The sequence below is a fragment of the Leopardus geoffroyi genome, chromosome E3 (assembly GCF_018350155.1).
Source record: "Leopardus geoffroyi isolate Oge1 chromosome E3, O.geoffroyi_Oge1_pat1.0, whole genome shotgun sequence".
NCBI lineage: Eukaryota > Metazoa > Chordata > Mammalia > Carnivora > Felidae > Leopardus > Leopardus geoffroyi.
The window spans coordinates 33,661,167-33,682,729 of NC_059340.1; the positions used below are offsets into that span (position 1 = coordinate 33,661,167).

Below are 21,563 nucleotides of genomic sequence, written 5' to 3' on the forward strand. Positions count from 1 at the left end.
TGCCTCACTGTACCATCCATATAGGCTCCTCTCTTGGCACAGATCAGAATTATAAAGGAAAGAATTGGGCTGCCTCACATGAAACCCCCACACCCCCAGGTCGTCTCCCAGCTTCCCTGCCAGAAGATACTCCTTGGTGCATTTAATAGATGAATTGTTTGGAGTGAGACTGACCTGGGAATTAAATCAGACCTCTTTCCGTGATCTTCAGGACATGTGCTGTGTGATATGGTCTCTGCCTTCTGCCCTCATTCATCTCTCACCTTTCTCTCTCTCTGCCTCGCTCATTAAACTATAGCTGTTTTGATCTTCCTTCTGTTCCCTGAACTTGCCAAACCCCTTCCTACCTCATGCCGCTCCTTCTTCTCAGATGGCTTTCCTTACCCCGCCCTGGCCCTCAGCTTTGCCTGGCTGACTCCTGCTTCACATTCTTTTGATCGGCTCCAGCGCGGCGGACTGGCAGATCTAAAGTGGTGTTCCTCTCCACTCCTGAACTGTTACATCATCTGAGTTCCTTGAAGTTATTCTGTGTGTCGATGTCATTCTTTCTCTTCTGTCTGTTCCCTTGAGAATGCAAACTTCGTAAAAGCAGGGACCTTCACTTTTGGTAGCCTCTTTCCCTAGATTCACTCGCCTGGAACAACGCCTGGCACGTAGCTGGAGTTTGTTCAATCCGTTGAATGGATGAAAAGCAATCAATAGATGAATGTTTCTGGAGCAGTGGGTTGCTCAAATGCATAAAGCACTAGTCTCTCTCTACCCACGGGCAACCTTGCAGATGCAAAATGATGCTTCCAGTTTTATCCCCAAAGTAGCGGCCCAGTGCCCTGAGGGTGTTAAGAGGGACTCGGAAGGACATTGTGCCCTGCCCTTAAAAATTCTAGTCTGAGGAGCCGGGCAAGATGCATGCCTCCCAGTAACTAGGCAACCACCCACCAGTCAGGGCTGAGGAGTGACGTGTAAAGGCAGAGATGCTGGAAATTCACAAGTGGGAGTGCTAAGGACTCCATGATGGATGTGGGAGTCGTGGCTTGATGGTCAAGGCCAGCATCTTCACCACAGTCATGGCCAACTCAGCCTGACCAAGCCCTTCCTATATGCCAAGGGCTTTATGTACATCACCTCACAAAATATGTGCAGCAGCCCTTTGGGGTGGTGACCGTTACCGTCATTTTCCATTTCTTGGATGGGGAAACAGAGGCTTGGGTGAAGGAACTTTCTCGCATTAAGAAGCTGTTCCTGGGGTGCCTGGGTGGCTCAGTCAGTTGGGCGTCCGACTTCAGCTCAGGTCATGATCTTGCAGTTCATGAGTACGAGCCCCACGTCGGGCTCTGTGCTGACGGCTCAGAGCCTGGAGCCTGCTTCGCATTCTGTGTCTCCCTCTCTCTCTGCCCCTCCCCCACTCATGCTCTGGCTCTCTCTCAAAAATGAATAAATGTTAAAAAAAAAAAAAAAAAGCTGATCCTGCTCAGGCTGTCCGCAAGCCCCTGTTCCTCCTACACACCCCCTGTTCCTTGTGGTTTCTCTGTGTAGAAAACATTTCCCCCTTGAGGGCATCATGACACAGTAAAGATGGCTCTGAATTAGGAGGTGAGAGACCCTGGGTCTGTTGCTGAGATCCCACTGATTTATGTGAAACTTGAAGCAAGTCATTAAGATTTTAAAGCCTGTTTCCTCCCCTAGAAGATAGAGGAAGTGGACTCAGAGGTACAAAGTCTTGCTGAACATAAGCATATTCTGGAGAAAATACATATTTTAGACAAAGATTCTGATCCAGTGGGGGTGGCCCGGAGCCCAGAGATCTGAGGGCCTGAGAAATTCCCCAAGGGAGCACAGCTACAAGGTTGGATACCAGACTGAGATTAGCGTCTTCAACCCTGCCTGCACATTACATTCACCCAGGGAATTAAAAAATCCCAGACCCTATCCCAGACCCTATCCCAGACCAAGTCAGTTGGCATCTTTAGGTGTGGGGCTGGTGGGGGTGGGAGAGCACTAGCTTTGAGATGTGGCTCGTGTGCCTGAGAAGCCATAGTTAATTTTATTCAGTTCTTGTAAAGTAAGGCTGAATACTCACCTGCAGCCAGTAGGTGCTATACTGGAGGCCCAGGCTAGGAAGAGGTTGAACACTTGGTCATTCTAGGAGGGTCCATTCCTTCCTCCATCCCCAACCATAGAGCTCATCTTAGAATTTGTCTTATGTGTTCCTCATTTCCTGCAGCCCAGTGTGAGAGCCTAGTGCACAGACTCTGAGTTAAGATTGGAGTGTCTATCCTAGTCTTCAACCCAGAGCCCAGCAGCCACCCTAGTTGGGAACCCACCAGTCACCAGACACTTGAGATTCAACTTCTCATTTGAAGAGAGAAGGAGAGAACAGAGAACAGTGGTGTTAGGTCATTTTAGAAGAATCATGGTGGATTGGCTTCTGGGAGAAGCAAAATGGGGGACAGAATGGAAATGATGAAATGGTGCAATGAACACAGGTTGCTGATAGAGGAGTTCTGTGTTGGTGGGTGATGGGGCGAATGTGCTTTTGGGAAATGATAGCCAGAGGGAGGAAGATTTCCTTTGGTTTTCCTTCCGAGCACACATTCGTTATCTTCATTAGCTCACTCAGCGATTCGTCTTGTCACGTGCTTGTAGGGTACCTGACCTTACTCGGGGTACTCAGATGGATGCTAAGCCCCAGACCTTGAGCCCAAACTGTGATGGGGCTGTGTGTGTTTTTATTTTATCCTGAAGGTTGTGAGAGCTGCTGAAAAAAATTTAAGCAGGAGGACATCATGCTCCAGTTTGAACTTTATAAAAAGCAACTAGAGCAGCAGTGTGGAAGGTGGGTGGGAGAGGGACAGGACTGGGATAGGGACTCCACACAGGAGGTTCTTGCTGTTGTTTGAGAGAGAACCACCGTGGGACTGGAACATGAGCACGTGTAATAGGGAGAGGAAAACGAAATAAACCTGTGGGGTGATAAAGAAATAATGGATGCCTGTAGCTTGAATGGTGGTTACCTGTTGTACTAAATGTGGGAAGAGATCCCTCCTATCCTGAAAGGAAAAAAAATGAGGGATAAAACACAAATCATGAAACAGTTCAATAAGTAGAGGTTGCTTGGAATGAAATTTTGTGTTTGTGAATCATGAAGCTGATGTGTTTTGGGAAATGGTACTCGGGTATGGTTTCCTCTCTTAGCCCCAGTCTTCTGCACCAACTGATTGCCAGTTGATGTGAGATCATTGGCAATGTTTTTCCATTTCTGGGGCATTTTCTTTTCTAGTTGGATGCCTCAAAAATGATGAAGTGGTGGTTATTTACACCCCCCCCCACACACACACACACTCTTCTGTTTCCTATTCTGCACACCTGAAATCAGGGTGTCCTAGTAGCTAAGCATCCAAATTCTGCATTCAGACTGCCTGGTCTTGAATCCTGGCCCTGCCATGTACCAGTTGTATGAGTTTAGGCAAGTTACTTTCTCTCAACCTGAGTTTTAAAAATCTGTAATACAGGGATAATATTAAGACATTTTACTACATGCTACGTTGTCCTACATATTGCATATGCCCAGTAAAGGTTAGCTGTGATGTTGGCCATGATGATGGTAATTCGGGTAAGGAGGAGAGGGAGATGGATAGATGATGTGATGATGGATGATGATGGTGGTGATGGTGGATTATGATGATGGTAGATGATGATGATGGTGATGATAGATGGTGGTGGTGGTGATGGAAGAGGAAGAGGAAGAGGAAGAGGAGAATGGCTGATGATGGGATAGAGATCCTCCAGTGGGACAGAGCTTATATGTATGTGAGAGTGCTACTCTTCTCAGTCCTCAGGCTTATCATGTCTGGTGCCTTTACAGAAATAAAATATATTTAAAAGCTCAGTCCATACACAGTAAGAGTGGCAGAAAACACATCAAGGCTCACCAGGACAGTCCTCTACCAAGAGAAAGAAAATCCCCAAGGTGTCCCTCTCAATGTTTGCTGGGTCACCTACATCATTATATTTTGTTTGTTTTGGTACCCAAAGGAAAATAAGCTATGGAAATGTGTGCAGCGTTGACAACAGGTGACCAGTTCTCTCATACCTCCTAGAAATGAACTTCCTGCTCATTTATTTCCTCTCCAAATATATATTGAGCCCCTGCTATGTGTCAAACATTGTTCTAGGCTTTGACGATACTAACTTGGATACTACTCATGCTGCCATTGAGATGAGACCAAGGAAAACAAACCATTGGAGTTCATATACTCAGATCACAGAAATTCAGTTTCATTTGGACTGGCATGGGGCAGAAGCAGTGGTTTTTTGTTTGTTTGTTTTTTTGTAACTCTTAGGTGATTTTCCTATGCAGCCAGGAGTGAGAGCCACTGGTGTGTGTAAGGGAACTTTGAATGACATCTTGCAGTAACAAAGCTGTTGTCAGCATGGCGCCATGTGGATTTGAGGGAAGTCACTTAACCTCTCTTCCTGTGTCTTAATGAGAAACGCCATCCGTGAGGGTTATAACCACTTACAATACCTCATCCCTTGGGTCGTTAGAATCGAACAGCCTTTGTGACTGGGTAACTGAAACGAAAGTTGGTGTTAGACTCCTATTAAACATCATGCCTTGATACCCACGGTAGTCAGGTCTTCCCCTGAGCACTCAGCAAGCTCTGGAACATTCTAGAACATTAGATCAGGAACTCTCATCTACCACACCCCCTGCCTCCCTCGCTCTGTGTTTAAAACAGTTTGTTCTGTCTTCAGCAGAGCAGTGAGCCCGGGGAGAGAACTGCTTTCGCTTCAGAACCAAAGTGGGTGTCTGAAATCTGTTCCTCTCCCCCCGCTGCACACTGCTGAGGAAGCCGGTGCCAGAGGTGGTCAGAGACGGATCTGTAGAATCTGAAAAGGACAGGCTGAGTGATGGCAGGAGGTGGTAGGAGCAGGAGAGACAGCCTCTGCCGTTCAGGTAGGCAGCGGGAAGAACGTTCAGGGCCTTGAAAAAGAGGGCAGCATTTGGCATATCAGATGCCAGGCCCTGGGAGTGTGGCCAAATTCCTCCATCACCTCCTGCCAATCCATAAAAATACCTTTGAAAAATCCAGAGCCAAACGTGAGCCTCTTCAGTATCTCGCTGTGCAGTTCTATCTGGCAAATAACTTCTCGCTTACATTCCTCCAAAAGGTATAGAGTGCCTTTGGTCCACAATGCGTTCCGGAGTTTCAGATGCCAGTGGAAACCATAGTGGTGTAGGGTAACTGTGGGAGGTCTATGAAGGACATGAGTGATGGTTTCTCTCCAAAGCATGATTCATCACCGTGAGGAAAGACAGTTCCTTCTCTTCATGCAGCCTCCTTGGGCTCAGAATGAGTGGGCTGGTTTGCGGAGGGGAGGGGCAATGTGAAACGAGCATGTCAGTAGATCCGGACATACCAGTTTCTGAAATAGGATCAGGTCCCCTTAGGTCTCTGGCACAGTCCATGTTGTCTAGAGGAATGAGGACGATGGAGAGGAGTCCCCAGCCTATTGGGGGCAGCCATAGATGAGTCTGTCAGCCTGCCACTTCAGCCCTTTTTCATTCTTTATGGCAGCCCCCAACCCCACCCTGGGACAGTGCTTATTATACCCACTTTATAGGCAAAGAAACTCGGATGCAGAAAGTTTCAGAATCTACCCACAGTCACACGGTTGGTTAACGCAGAGCTGAGACTTGAATTCAAGTCCAGCAAACCTGGGGGCCCATACTATTTCAGCTATAGAGTTTGACTGTTGTGCATAAAGGGGTAGGCTGGAGGGTCTATACTTAATGTGATGAAGGGTCTAGGGGAGACATTGATGACCATAGAGGAGACAAGTGGCACGATTAAAGCAGCGTTTAGGAATTTCAATCAGGCAGTCATGAATGTGGTGAATTGTTGGGATGTCCAAGTCCAGAGTGGGAAGTGGGTAGCATACGCCCCTGATGTGAAATACCAAGAGTCCTGACCCACGGGGAGAATAACAGTGACATCTATTTGTTGAGCACTTGACATGTGATGGCTATTGCGCTGGAAGCTTTTATACAAGGAAGTCATTTAATCCTTGCAGCTCAATGGGGAAGTGCTGTTGTCACCAACAGTGTGGTGCAGGGGTGAAAAGCTTGCACCCAAAGCAGGCAAGCCCGATTCAATGCCTGTATGACCCTGCAGGACTCCCTCTACTTCTGAATCTTTCTTCATTTGTATGATGGGCATAATACCATTACCAGTTTAGGAAGGTGGTTGGGGCTAGGATTAAATGAGATACTGCATTGAAAGTGTTGAGCCACGTGACTCTCATAGCTAAGTCGTTCTGGCACGTTAAGTGGTATAATTATTGGCATTACCACACCCATTATACAGATGTGGAAACTGAGGCTTGGAAAGGTGAAGTGATTTTTCCCAAGGTTACAATTAGAATTGGTGCCTGGACAGCATGACCCCGGAAGTTAGACTGTTTTCCGTCCTGGGGTGAAGACGTTAGTGGGGATCAGAAGAGGGTAACAGGAGAGATTCAGCTTGGACTAAAGCACCACAGGACCAGGGACTGGGGACGCCACAGGCAAAGGAACCCGCATGTATTTTTACACAGATGGCTATGCCAGACAAGCTCCGGGCTAATGGACTGCTGTCCTGTAATCTCTCTCTTTCATGAAGTTCACAAGGCAGCCATACCCTCCTCTCTACATGGAGTGCCAGATAAGGCTGCATTTGCTCACAGCACATGGAGCAGGGGTGCTGGTGCAACCCCAGCACCACCGGCCCCCCATCTAGCAGGTTCGATCTCCACCTCTCCACCAGTACCGGTTATCCCTAGGAAGTGTGTGTGTACATACGGATCGTCTCAGAGATCCTTTTTACTGGGTTTCAGCCATGCTCTTAGCATATGCCCTCCTGAGATCTTTCTCCATTCCTCGTGTGCTCACAGGAAGGTGCTGATCTCACTGCCTTGTGCAGTCATAGTGTAACCCTGCTGACCAGTGTCCTTGGAGCATCTTGGTTCCATGGGAATTATTACATACCCTTTGTAATTAAGTTTGGGACTTCCCAGTCCCCTCCCAGGAAACACTTGGCAGTGCTAAGTTTGGTGGCTATAACTGCCTTGGGACTTCACTTCTGTGTCTTCTTTTGGTTCTTTATGTTGTCGCTGTCTTTGATATTTAATGAGGTTCCCTGGACAGCTCTTGAGTCATGTAGGACTTCTCGATTCCTTTTCTGATCAATGAAGATCACCCTCCACTAATTTCAGACATTGGATGGAGGAGTAGTAGGTTGGTGATGTTGAAAGATTTTAATTTCTGGGCGTGACGTTGAAGAGTAAAAAAATGCAAAAGCTCCGACGTGGACTTCTCCCGTCTGACATTATGTTTAAACCAAGGACATTCCTCTTAGACTCCATTCACACCGTCATCTACTCATGCATTCCTTCATCCTCCATTTACTGATGGGTCATGTGCCAAGTCTTCCACTGGGTGCTGGGGACAGGGAGATGAGGACACAGCAGAATCTCTGCCCTTGAGCCATTCAGTCTTGTTGAAGCGCGATTTAAGACGTTTAATCAATCCACGAACATTGGATTTCTCCAAAAGCTACTGTAGGGAAAAAGATAATTATCCAAAGTCTTTAAATCTGTTACCCACTTTAATTGATTTAATGAGGTAAAATTCATAAAACTGTTTTGTTAGAAGGAGCCCAGAGGCATTTATTCCTGTGTTTTTTGTCTCTGCCTTCAGGCCACATTGCACTTGAATTATCCCCCAAACTCATGCATTTTAGAAAAGGGAAGTATTTCCAGGAACTATGTAGCTTTTGGCCCGTTCAGATAAAACTTTCTATTCTGTGGGCACCCAGGGGGAAAACTCTGCAGACTTCTTAAAGGAGTGCCATGCACAGCTACAAGATATTGTTTGGAAAGACGAATGGAATCATCCACTCTTAATACACTCACGCATGCACACACACACTCTCACACACACACACACACACACACACACACGCACTGGAACCCCTGTATTCATAGTTTTGAGGTCAATGTGTATGGTAACTACAGAATGGAAAATGAAAACATGGCTGCAGTATAATAAGGACCCCTTGAGAATCCTTTTAGTTCCCTGGGGTGGGGGAGGGGGAGGAATCTATCTCAGCACTTGTCAAATTGTGTTTTGCTGTAACACAGGCATACCTTCTGTTTAGCTGGTATCTTTGTGCCAGGTCAGCCAGTCAACAGCATGGTTTCAGCATCTGCTATCTGTAGATCTTCAGTGATCCCAAGAAAGTCGTGGCTGTGTTTTAGAAAGGGGGCTGGCCGTGAACCAGAACCTGAGTTCATTTTGAGCCTCATTTCCCCCTGCCAATAACACCACCTTCATAGGATCTCGTGGGGGATTTAACGAGTTAAGAGGCATGAAGGTGGTTTGTAAATGACATAACCGTAGGCATCGCCTGCCTTTTCTAAATGGGAGTATGTTCTCATGATCAGATCATGACTTGGGGAGATGCTAGGACTATTAAGGGGCCCTTTAACCCAACACAAGTCGCCATGTCACTTTCCAGAGTAAGAGCATCCAGCAGCTCCCTCTTATGCTTGAATAAGGTCTCAGCCTCTGAACATATCCCTGAAGTCACACATGATAGGATTTCTGCCAAGCCTTTTCACCATCATCTCATCTCCCTCCTACGTCATGAGCCATAATGATTTATCTCCAGCTCTTAGAATAGCCAAGGTGTATCTGCAGGTCTCCGCTGACTCTAATGCCCACTCATTTCCCCTCTTCTTCACCCGGATACTCCTTCGGCATCTCCTTGTGCCTCTCTCAGCCTCTAGTCCCTGGAAATTGTTCTTCCTCAAATTCCCGCCACATGTACAAAGGCAGAGACCCTGTCTTTGTCTGTCTTATATATAATTGTTTCCCCAAGTTCTAAGATGGTGTTGCTGCATAGTTTGGTAAGTGTTCAACAGATACTTGCTGATTCACATAGACATCCAGATAGGTGTCCACTTAGCATTTATTATACTTTATATTACATAGGAGTCTAGAGTCCACGTGACAGAAATCCTACTCAAAGTGGCTCAGGTGAACTTGGGGACTTGTTGTTTCACACAACCGAGTCTTTAGGCATAGCAGACTCCAGGTGCTCCAAGTATGTCATCAGGACTGTGTCTCTGTGTCCTGATGTTGTCTCCCCTGAATTCATTTTCCAGTCCAGAGCCTGGGGCCAGATAGAGTTCATTGTGTTGAAGCCACATGGGCCCAAAGGTGGGGGCAGGGGGCAGGTTGTGGAATGAACTAGAGGAAAATGAGCTGGAAAAAATAACAGATGTCCTTCACACACCAGACTGAGGGCTCCCAAGGTCAGGGTCTCTCTCCTCTGTGTATCCCCGGCATCTGTTCCCAAGTGTGGCATATAGTAGGTGCTCAGGAATGTTTGGGGATGCATACGTGTGTGATATGTTTTCCCTCCCTTCTAAGAAGGCATTTTTAAAGCCTATAAAGACAGATGGTTATATATAAACCACCTTCTGCCTCATCCTCTGTTTTGCTTTTTCTTTTTCTTTCTTTCTTTCTTTTTTCTTTTTTTTTTTTTTAACCTGTTGGCAGGATCCGACGTCAACCTTCTTCCAATTTGGAGCGTCCATCCAGCAACAAGCCACGGTCATGCTGAAGATCATGCAGGATTACGACTGGCATGTCTTCTCCTTGGTGACCACCATCTTCCCTGGCTACAGGGACTTCATCAGCTTCATCAAGACCACAGTGGACAATAGCTTTGTGGGCTGGGACATGCAGAACGTGATCACCCTGGACACTTCCTTTGAGGATGCAAAGACGCAAGTCCAGTTGAAGAAGATCCACTCTTCCGTCATCCTGCTCTACTGTTCCAAAGATGAGGCCGTCCTCATCCTGAGTGAGGCCCGCTCCCTGGGCCTCACTGGATATGATTTCTTCTGGATTGTCCCCAGCTTGGTTTCTGGGAACACGGAGCTCATCCCCAAAGAGTTTCCATCAGGACTCATTTCAGTCTCCTACGACGACTGGGACTACAGCCTGGAGGCGCGAGTGAGGGACGGCCTGGGCATCCTAACCACTGCCGCGTATTCCATGTTGGAGAAGTTCTCCTATATCCCTGAGGCCAAGGCCAGCTGCTACGGGCAGACGGAGAAGCCGGAGGCCCCACCACACACCCTGCACCAGTAAGAGGGCCGTCTTTGCTTGTGTCCCAGAATGGGACCAGTGTTTTGTTGTTTGTTTGCTTCTTTGGTTGTTGAAATACTCAGAACAACACATACGTACTTGCTGCTGGAAATGTGCGCTGACGGTAGGGAGTGTTGTGCGTGCGCTTATGGGACTTGCTTTGTGCCATTGATCTTAGTCTCTCCTCCCCTCACCCCCCGGCTCATCTTTCGTTTTTAAGTTCCATCATGCTTCGTTCTCTGCAACCTTCTGTTTTTACTCGATGATACACCTTGGAAACCTACATATGAGACCTGTCTCCGTATCTATCTACGTATCTCACAATCTATCCATTTTCTATCTATAACCGTATCTCCAGCGTGCATGTGTGTGTACATATGCATATACTTTTATATATAGATATATACACATATATGAATATATGTACAAAGATGTATATATATACACACATACATATGTATGAATGTATGCAGATACATATGTGGGTGTCGATATACATACGTATGGGTGTGTGTGTGTATTCTTTCAAACCTGTGCACATTACCTCTCTCAATAGAGATATACCATGGTTTGTTTATCCAGTCTCCATAATGATAGAAATTCAGGTTGTTTCTGATTTTTCTTTTTCCATCACAAACTAAACCACAGGGATCACCCTCCCACATGTCTCTGTGCACATGTGTCAGGGTTTCTCCAGGGCGGATTCTCAGAAGTAGAACTCTGGGGTCACAGAGCACACGCATTTAAAAATTGAAGTGTCTGTTGCCAATTTGTCCCACAAAGTAACTCTACCAATTTATATCCACGCAAGCAGTTTGTGAAGTCACCAGGCTTCCCACGTCCCCACCAACATGTCACAGTTTGGGAAAACTGCCCACGCTGGGTGTTCCATCCTCTGTTTGAGTCTGTGTCTGAATTTCTTCCCTTCTTGTGTCCTATTTTTGTAGGTCATTGGAAATCTTGGCAGATACCGCTTTTGAAGCCTCATTGTATTCCATCACATGGATGTATCCTAATGTATTCAACCACTCGCATCTTGGCGGACGTTTAAGTTCGGTGTTTCTCAGGAGTGTCATTGTTCCTTGTGACCCATCATTATGGCTTGGCTGTTGACATTTAGAATGATCACCCCTGCACCCATTTTGCATGCTTTTGCCTGACGTCTGGTGATTTAATCCACGCTCCTTCTGTACGTAATGCGTGGTGTAGTTCTGTGGTTAAGGGCCTGGACTCCAGGCCTCGATTTATCAGGGTTCAAATCTTGTCTGGCCCACTTTCTGTTTGCCTCGGATAACCATTTTACCTTTCCGCGCCTCAGTTGTTCATTGCCAAGTGATGATGGTAGCATTGCTTCCTAGGGGGTGCTCGTCAAATTTGAGCGTGCATCCGAATCACCAGGAGGGCTTGTTAAACCACAGATTTCGGGGCTCCACACTCAGTCTATAATTCAGTAGCTCCGGGGGCCACGGGAGATGGGGGGACAGAATTTGCAATTGTAGCAGGTTCCTCGGTGCTGCTGATATTGCTGGTCTGGGGACCATGCACTGAGAACCAATGTTCCATGGATTGTCCTGAGTATGAAATGAGGCGATGCGTGAAAAGTACTGCTTAGCGCCGTGCCTGGCCCCCAGTGATTATTGAATACCTGTCAGAATGACCAGTGACGTTGTTTTTGGTCATTAGAAATGACAGTAGGCAGACTAGGTAGGTTTATTACCAGCAGAGTAACACGTCACTCCAAAGTGACTCTGGGAGTTTTTAGGACCTTAAATCTGCTACAGTGCAGGGATTATCTCTGAGTCCAGAGGTGTGCACGTGTGGAAAGATTATACATCTTTAAAATTGGTATACACAGGGGTGCCTGGGTGGCTCAGTCGGTTAAGCATCCAACTTCGGTTCAGGGCATGATCTCACAGTCTGTGAGTTCGAGCCCCATGTTGGGCTCTGTGCTGACAGCTCAGAGCCTAGAGCCTGCTTCAGACTCTGTGTCTCCCTCTCTCTCTGCCCCTCCCCTGCTCATGCTCTGTCTCTCTCTGTCTCAAAAAAATAAAAACATTAAAAAAATTAAAAAAAAAATAAAATTGGTATACACATGGAAAATAAACTCTTGAATTAAGAAATTGTGGTCCTTCAGAATTTCCCCTTCCCCTCTGATTCTCTCTTTAGCCATCCTGTTTCTCCATTACCGCTTTGAGCGTTTTGAAGAATTGCCTAAAGATCAGGAGGGAACTCCGGGAAATGAGTATGAGGCCTGGAAGCCTCTTACAGAGGCAGGATTTCTGCCAGCGCAAACACGAGGGCTGGGCTAATGAGTACTCACTTCCCATCAAAAATGCCCTGCAGCTGGAATATTCAGAAATGTATAATTTTGATGAAAACATAACTCAATTTTAGGGCAATTGAAATATAATGTATACAGGAAAAGGAATTGGAGAAGGATAATTGTCAAGACATACAGAGCTCCTTCGAGTGACCATCCTGAATTCTGTTCCTAAAAAAAAAAAACAAAAAAAAAACCCACTGCTGTGAAATGCTGTCATGCTGTTTCTAGGAGTTATGTTTTGAATGCAGCAATTTTTGTAGATGGTGCTTCAGCCCCAGAGTAGTAATGGATCAAGTGTGGTAAGCCGTCATCCACTGCCTGGTGTTTGATGAAACCTCTCTCCTTCCGTGGACCGCTGGCGATGCTCGCCCTGTGTGTGAGGCTGGAATGTGCTGCAAGCAGTGGCTTCTTACTATACTTGCCCACTGTCACGGTGTTTCTTAAACTCATCCAGGCAGAGGAGCAGTTTGCTAGGCAAGGGAAGGGCTGGGAGCTGGAGAAAGCCCCCAAATGGCAGTTTTTCAGAAACGCATTGAGGACACCATTCTCTTCTCCTCTATCAGTCATTCCTTCCTTCCAGTGGAACCCATGCTAGCCCCCAAAATACACACAGGAATGAAGACACAACTTCCGTCCTCAAAGAACGTACAGTGTGCTGAAGAAGGAGGTTGGCGTGGCGACAGACTCAGGTAACAAGGGCTTTTTTAAAAATATGAGGGAAGAACAAAAAGCTAGTACAGAGTCTGATGACACACCCACCCCAATATGTCACATTGGTTTCACATTTTTAAAAGAAATACACATTACCGACCACATAGCAGTCCTGATATACCTCTCCCCAGTCCCACTTTCTTCCTTTTCTCTCCCTGGGAGGGAAAAACACTGCCATGAACTTGGTGGGAATCCAGATCTGTGTGCATGTTTTTACTTTTAGTACAGACGTCTCTGCAACCTCAGACCCAAGGCACAGTTCTTTCTAATGCACATGAGTGGTGTTTGATATGTTCCAATTTCCTTTACGTCAACCTTGTGGTTCAAGATCGATCTATGAGGACCCGTGTCCTTCTAGCATATTCATCTTAGGTGCTGTCTTGCGTTCTGTTGTGCATGTAACTATTGCATTGTTTGTTTAACCATCCCCCTCGGATGGACATTTAGGTTGGTAATGTAAGGGACCCTCAATGTCTGTAGTCTAGTTGGAATCCCAGGACTCTCCAGTTCAGGGTTCCACAGAGCATCCAGTCACCAAGTAGGTGTCGTTACTCCCACCATGTAGTCAGGAGGATGCAAATACCTTGGAAGAAGTTCGGATAAACTCACATGGATGGCTGTCGTGCTACATTGATGTGGGGATCTGGGGTCCCTCTTTGACTGGTTGAGTGTGCCATCTTGGAACCAGTTACACATGTCCCTGTGTGGTCTTCAGGGATGTGACTTATAATCTCCTACCCAGAGCTTGCGTTATTAGGACACTGTAACCATGACTTCTTATGACGTGGGACCTGGTAGAAAAGACTGCTTGCTCAGGATGACGTGTTAATGATCTTGCCGTGGACCTGTTTCTGTCCCTGGGATTTCAGGGGGAAAAAAGGTGGGGGAAAGGGGAAAATGTTCTTTATGTTTAATATTCCTGGTTTTACAGAAGGCACTTTGAAAAGAGCAGTCAGCATTTTATAAAGTTCAAAAATAGCTCAGCCATGTTATGTAACCTCCTCCTTGCTACTGCAAAGTTATTAAACATCTGTCCCTTCACCAAGCACAGAGCACGTCACTGGTAATTCCTGGAGCTGTGAAGGTAGAACATTACCTGTTCTGCTGGTGTGGAACCGAGGCTGTTCTGTCCATTCCTGTCCCAAGAGTCCGTCCAGGCCTCTGGTGGATAGGGCCCTCTGGGAGGCAATGTGGCCTCAGGGTGAAAAGTCTGGCACCAAAGCCTGGGTTTGAATCCCAGATTAGAACTCTTCTAGATCGAAGGCTTTGGACAAGTCCCTTAATTCCTCCAAGGCTGCCTCCTGAGACATAACATGGGGACAAGAGAAGTATTTGCCTCTTAGCCCAGAGCCTGACATATGGACTGCAATCTATACGTCTTTACTATTATAATATAACTTGTAGATACAGAACAGGTAGTGGAACAGATGGGTCTGTATGCCACAGTCCACAGGATTGCCACTGATTCATTCCCCACGGGGCATTTAGTCCCTCTGTATGCTAGACACCAATTATCCCTGGATGGCGAGACAGAGAAAGCCCCCATATAAATATTGGGTCAGGCAGTGTTCAGTGTTGCCATTTGTGACTTGTCTTTGAGGCCTAAGGGGCAGTGCAATATCTCATAGTGGGGGCTCGTCTCACTAGGTTGGAGGTACAGGAGGAAAGGAAAGGGATGTCCTTCTGGGGAATCATAACACCTAAGGAGAAGTGGATTGGGGTTGAGATGGCTCAATGTTTGCTGACATTTCCCAAACATCTTTCTGGTAGCTTTGTGGTTTTTTTTTTTAATTTTTTTAATGTTTATTTTATTTTTGGTGGGGGGAAGGGGCAGAGTGAGAGAGGGGAACACAGAATCCAAAGCAGGCTCCAGGCTCTGAACTGTTACAACAGAGCCCAATGCGGGGCTTGAACTCAGGAACTGTGAGATCATGACCTGAGCCAAAGTCGGACGCTTAACTGACTGAGCCACCCAGGCACCCCAAAAGGTGGATTCTTTTTAGACCTAAACTCTCTTGCTAAAGGCTTACCCTGGGAGGAGCATGGCCAATGGGAAGAAGGCAGTTCGGTACAGAGAAAAGTCCGTATGGCCAGGTTTGGAATTAGCCACGTACTGCTTGCCAAGTTTAAGTTACTAACCATGCTAAACCCATAATTTTTTTCTAAAATGCACACACACACGTGTGTGTGTGTGTAGGGGGGTAGTCATCTTATTGTACCAAAATTAAGGGAAAGCATATATGTTGAAACACAAGCCTGGCTGGTAGGAGGCATTTCAAAAATTACTGTTGTTATTATTATTGTGGTGATGATTGTCATTATTGTTTCTATAATTATACTTATTAGACTGCAAGCTATTTACAGGCAGGGAAGTGAGAAATAGATTTCTACCTTGCTTTTTAATGACTGAATTATGACCGTACATCCCGTGGCTTCCATTTTAGTTAAGGAAGCAGGATGTGGACAAGTGTCTTGGAGGTCAGAAGTGTTCAAGTAGATCTTTAGCCCAGATGAGTGGGGAAAGAACATCTTCTCCCAGGAGAGTTAATGGATTCCTATTGAAGAGAAGTTATTTGACTTTAATTGACAATATCTGGCTTGAGCACTTTCGTGTTTTAAATTAACTTCGTGATTTATCAGGCTTCTGCTTTAAGAAGCAACGACATTGGGGCATCTCAGTGGCTCAGTCAGTTAAGCATCGGACTCTTGATCTTGGCTCAGGTCATGGTCTCATGGTTCGTGAGTTTGAGCCCCACACGAGGCTCTGTACAGATGGTATGGAGCCCGGTTGTCTCTGCTTCGCTCAGCCCCTTCCCAGCTTGTGCTCTCTCTCTTTGTCAAAATAAACAAACAAGCAAACAAAAAATTTAAACGAAAAGAAGGAATAATGTTGTAAATTATGACCCTGACAGAAAATGAAATGGAAGGAAGATCTATATGTGTGAGCTTAATTCATTTCCAAGTTACTTTGGTACTTTTATCTTTTTAAAAATTTTTAAATGTTTAATTATTTTTGAAAGAGGGAGAGAGAGAGAGAGAGAGAGAGAGAAAGGAGGGGCAGAGAGAGAGAAGGAGACACAGAATCTGAAGCAGGCTCAATGCTCTGAACTGTCAGCACAGAGCCCAACGCAGGGCTCAAATGTACAAACTGCAAGATCATGACCTGAGCTGAAGTTGGACACTTAACCAACTGAGCCACCCAGGCCCCCCTCCTTGATACTTTTTTCAGTCTTCATTTCTAAAATAACCACAGGAAAAGTTCCTGGCTTAACGACCCATTAACAGACTGCACTAAGCTGGGCTGCCTTTTTGTTTTTTTGTTTTTTTGTTTTGTTTTGTTTTGTTTTTAAGAAGTCACAATTAACACTGTTGGTTTCTTTTTTTATTGCCAATAAAAGAGCCTACTCCGTTAAGTCTCTGAGCTTGACCGGAGTTAAAACTTCCCTGGGTGAATGTGATAACTCTTTGCAAATATTTATCTGTGGGATTACTGTATGCTCGACAAACATTTCTGGCAATGGCACCAGGCACCCACGAGACCCAGCTGTCCTGTGGGCTTGTGCTGCAAATCTGGGGCTCTGGACTCCGTGATGAGGAAGAAAGGCTGAGCCTCAAAGCAAATCAGCAAGAGATATATAGAAATGAGATTCGAGAGAATCCAGGTGCAAGTGCCAGATTGAGAACGCAAAGTGCATTCCACCAGAATTTGTGACTTTGTGGAACGTGAGTTCGGAAAGTGCCATGGTTATCTTGGGCAAGTTACTTGATTTCTTTGAGCCTCCACTTCTTGACTGCAAACAGAGATCATTCCAGCCCTAGGGGACTGTGGTGACACTTACATGCGTGTAATACACTCAGCCAAGCATCTAGGCTATAGTTGGCACCTGATCTGTTAATTGTCCTCCTTCCCAGGGCTGGGTGCACAGCTTGATCTGACCCCGCCTGTGTCCTGACAGACCCATGAGAGGTGGTCTCTGCTCCCTGGGTGTTCAGCCTGACAGCTAAGTCAACAGCCTCTCTTCAGCATCATCTCTGCTTGTGGCATCTCTCCTGGAACACAGCCGTGTCTTTTTTGGCTGGAAGTCAAAAGTACCGTATGCCAACCCTGCAATGCAAGTCAATCATTTCCAACTGGCATCCAATGAATAGCTTGACAAATGGTGGGAACTGGATGCTGGCAACTTGAAAGGACCAGAAATTGGCCATGCCTTTACCTTGAGGGAAAGGTGGTTTCGGGGTCATGCATGGAGCACAAATATTGTTCAGATTTTCCCGATGCGAGTCTTTGGACTTGGGGACCCGCATGCCTAACAAGAATATGGATCGATCTGTTTCCCCCAGGGTTGGACGCTGAGACAGTTTTCATTTTGAAACTTGTTAATTTGGTGACGTATACTGATAATTTGCTGCAACTCTCTTCTGTGAGAAGATAAAGCAAAGAAAAAGCACCCTCCTCATTACTCTGGTGCCTGCTGACAGACAGTATTTTGGGGGCAGAGGATCTTAATGTGTAAGCACCGGGATCAGTTAGGAGACTGTGGCATAGTCCAGGGGAGAGCAGGCAGTGACTTGTGTGAGAGTAACGGCCGTGTATTCAGAGAGGAGTGAGTGAGCTTAATGTGCGTTGTGCAGTAAAATGAACAAGGCTTCACAGATGAACATAAAGTGATAAAAGATATTAATCAAGAATTTGGCACTTATACAGCTGAGTAGATGGTGGTGCCTTTCACAAAACTGGGGAAGCAGCAGGTGTAGAGAGGAGGAGGTCAGGAAGAGCATCTAATTTCGAGCGTGTTCATGGAACACACCCTGGACACCCGAGTGGAAATCTCACGTAGGCAATTGAAGAAGAGGGTCTCAGTTGACACCGAAATATGCAACACACATTTCAAAGCTTATTGGTGGCGGTTGAAACCCCAGGATTGGGTGACATCACCTAGGGGTGGGTAAGGAAGAATCAGAAGACGAACCGGGCTGAAACCTTCAGGAACTTCAGCATTCCTTGGCAAATAAGCCCAAAGGGGAAGGAGAATCTTGGGGAGAAAGAGTTGGGCTGGGAACTTCGGCTGCCTTTTTTTCCCATGGAGACTGTCTGTGCCCGGCTTCTGTTATGGAGCCTGATGGGTGTCTTTATAGTGTCTGCTGTATGCTAGACATCATGGCAGGCACTGTGGGCCCTGCGGAGTTCTATAATCTATGGCCATTGCTAGTATGCCCAGGTTGAGTGCACCCTAGGAGAGTTAGATAATCATACCAGCAGTTTTAATCAATACATGGAGAAAGTAAGACCAATCACACGATGAAGTGCCAGGCAAATCATCCGAGCAGCCAATTCTTGGAGTCAGAAGAAGCCAATACCATACTCGGCTGGAGTCAGGACACAGATGGCAAGCCAAGCTTTGCATCTGGAGAGATGAGAAAGTGATACTTCAAGAAGGGGGCAAAACCTCTGCTTTTGCTTTATTTAAAAAAGAATTTTTTTAATATTTATTTTTGAGAGAGAGAGAGAGAGCATGAGTAGGGGAGGGACAGAGAGAGAGAGGAAGAACCAGAATCTGAAGCAGGCTCCAGGCTCCAAGCTGTCAGCACAGAACCCAACACGGGGCTGGAAGCCACAAACTGTGAGCTCATGACGTGAGCTGAAGTCGGACGCTTAACTGACTGAGCCACCCAGGCGCCCCTGCTTTTGCTTCATTCTTAACATGATCTGGAAGACATCTGATGCAATACAAAACGATAAGTTAAAAACCCTTTATGCCACAAGGGGGGCACCTGTGCCACAGTGTAAAGGGCACATGTGAAGGGCCAGTTTATTTACAGGCTGTCTTTTGTTGGCTCTCCCGGAAGAGTGTCTGTCTATGCACCTCCTTGTATATAGGACAGAAGCCCTCCTCGTGCTGGACAGCCAGTATGGGTGGGCATTTCCACCTGTTCTCTGCCTTGGTCCCCTTCTCTTGCCTCCACATAGATGCTGCCTGCCTGCAGTGTGACTGAGCCTCCATGCAGCTTCCTGGTGCCTGACCGCCTGTCATGGATCCCAGGGCTGGAGGAGCCCCTGTTAGGCTAGTTTGCCAGCTAGGTTTGGCATGGGCATGGGGGAGGCCAGCCATGTTTTTATCCAGGCTTCACAGTTTGGGGACTGAACTGGCTGATCTGCTCACGTCTGGTGTACTCTTGTCCAAATCCCCACCACCAGTTCCGGAGATTTGCTTCGTTTGGTTAAGTCCTGTCCAAACACAAGGAATAAATACACACACTACTCAGTTTCCTGTGTGAGGAAGAACAGGTCTCCTGAGATGTGGACTCATTTCCTTTATATTTCCATCACTATTAGTAAAAGGAAGTTTTAGCAAGTTAATTAATACATCAGTGTGTGTGTGTGTGTAACTTCAAGTTTCATAAGCTACCTTATAGAAACATATATATTTTAACATGTGATGTAATGGAAATTTTAAAGTGCCCTGCCATATATTAAGTGTCTTTTCTGTGCTAGTCACTTTAAATAAATTATCTATAATCCTTAGATGTACATCTAGGATATTTTTGGTGCAACTGTCAACTAAATTCAGTATGTGAGTGAATTATTTGATTGGAATTTCATAGGTAGGGTGGACTTCAGAAGCAGTATGATCAAGGCTCTTGTTCTTTTCCCTATGATCTCTTGACTCTGCTCTTCGGTAATTGTAGTCTTTGTTATCAAACCTCTTTCTTTGGGACCTTAAGTTTGCTGTCAGCCACACCTCGGATGACTTCTTTGTTCATGGGCAAATTAGGTCATGTGTCCATATTTGGGCCAATAACAGCCATTTTGAAAATGCCATGTACTCACCGGCTTAATTCTGGATTCCCAGTCCAGTCACTGAAAAGGCAAATAGGAATACATTAAACCAATCTAGACTTACTCTAAGAATTGGGGATGGGGGAAGTTCCCCACCAAGGTCCATCAAGCTTTATGGCAAACATGATGTTTTAACAAATGTGAATTCTGTTAAGAACAAGGAAGAAGACAATGGATGCTGAATAGACTTATTACCAGCAGGCCAATTGTAAATCATAATAACTCATATTTTAGTTGGTGAAACTGAGGTCCAGAGAAATTGTATAACTGGATAAAAGGCACACAGCTAACATAAAATGAAGCTAGAATTCCAATCAAGCTTGCTTTGGGTCGAAACCCTGTTACACTACTTTCTGAGGTTGCAAATTGACCTGAAGTTGTATTTTCCTTTTTTTTTTTTTTTTGACTCAGAATGTTTTTATTGTTTTCAAAACTTGAATAAATCCCAACATTTAAAAATTGAAAGGTGTCACAAAAAATTATATTTTCAGCAAATCTTAAAAAATATGAAACACTGATGACGGTAATTCCACATGCCTATCTGGAAGTTTTAAAGGTTGGAGCTCTAGGTGTTGGGTCCAAACCCTTCACTCCTCAGGAGGAAGCTGGGAGTCGGGAGTCCCAGCTGTATGTTACTGTGCAGGTGGTAGGGTTTATGGCAAGAGTATCTCGGCCTTTCCTACCCACTTTGATGTGGGTATTGTTCACTTGATATATAGGAGTCACTGATCTAGTTTCCGGATTTCTTTCGGAGGTAATTGCTGCATGTGTAATTCTAGATTTGGTGTGCATGAGAGGAGGTAAGTTCAGGAGCCTCCAAGGCTGCCATCTTGTATAGGAACCTTCCTCCTACCTGGAGATGGTCAACTGGGTGTTATCAAGAAGGCCTGCCCAGTTTATTTTCATCCCCTCCTGGGCTACTTACTTGTATTACATCAATGGCCTCTTTATGCATCTTGTATTTTACTATTTTATCATAATCATCATCATTCATAATCATCACCCAGATAAGAACTTGATGAGCCTTAAGAGTGGTAGATAATAGAATGAGTGGTAACAGGAAATTTTGGTACCTCACCTCCAGGGATCTTTCCACCTGGGTCCAAACAAGTAGATCTGTGGACAACATAGGTCTCTGTCGTTCTGTATGCCTTCAACATTATTGGACAGACATTCTAGAGAAGTCATGTAAAAAAATCTGCTAGTCTGTGATTCTCTGCAATGAGACACCCCGTAATATTGGAGAGGAGCCCCTAATCTTTCACTCACGTTTTCTCAAAAACAAACAAACACAGTGTTTTAAAAGTTTCAGCTGGGGGTGTCTAGGACATAGTCATCAGGGGCTAAGTGGTCATTCTCTGTGGCCCTGGGTCCTAAACCTACTTTTCTGTTCAACTTACAGGTGGGAATTTGACTTTGCCCAAAGACAAGCACTTCCTGAACTACCCACGGGGAGTTCCCACCCATCAGAGTGGATTAAGTCACAGATGTTC

The 21,563-nt window shown here is 45.7% G+C and overlaps 1 protein-coding gene across 1 annotated transcript in view; it reads left to right on the forward strand.

Annotated features, from left to right (window-relative positions):
- The window catches only part of GRIN2A (glutamate ionotropic receptor NMDA type subunit 2A), a 373,011-nt gene that overhangs the window by 212,304 nt on the left and 139,144 nt on the right, over nt 1-21,563 (forward strand). The window contains exon 4 of the mRNA XM_045462078.1: nt 9,605-10,197. Coding sequence (XP_045318034.1) covers nt 9,605-10,197 — 593 coding nt within the window. The remainder of the gene's footprint in view (nt 1-9,604; nt 10,198-21,563) is intronic.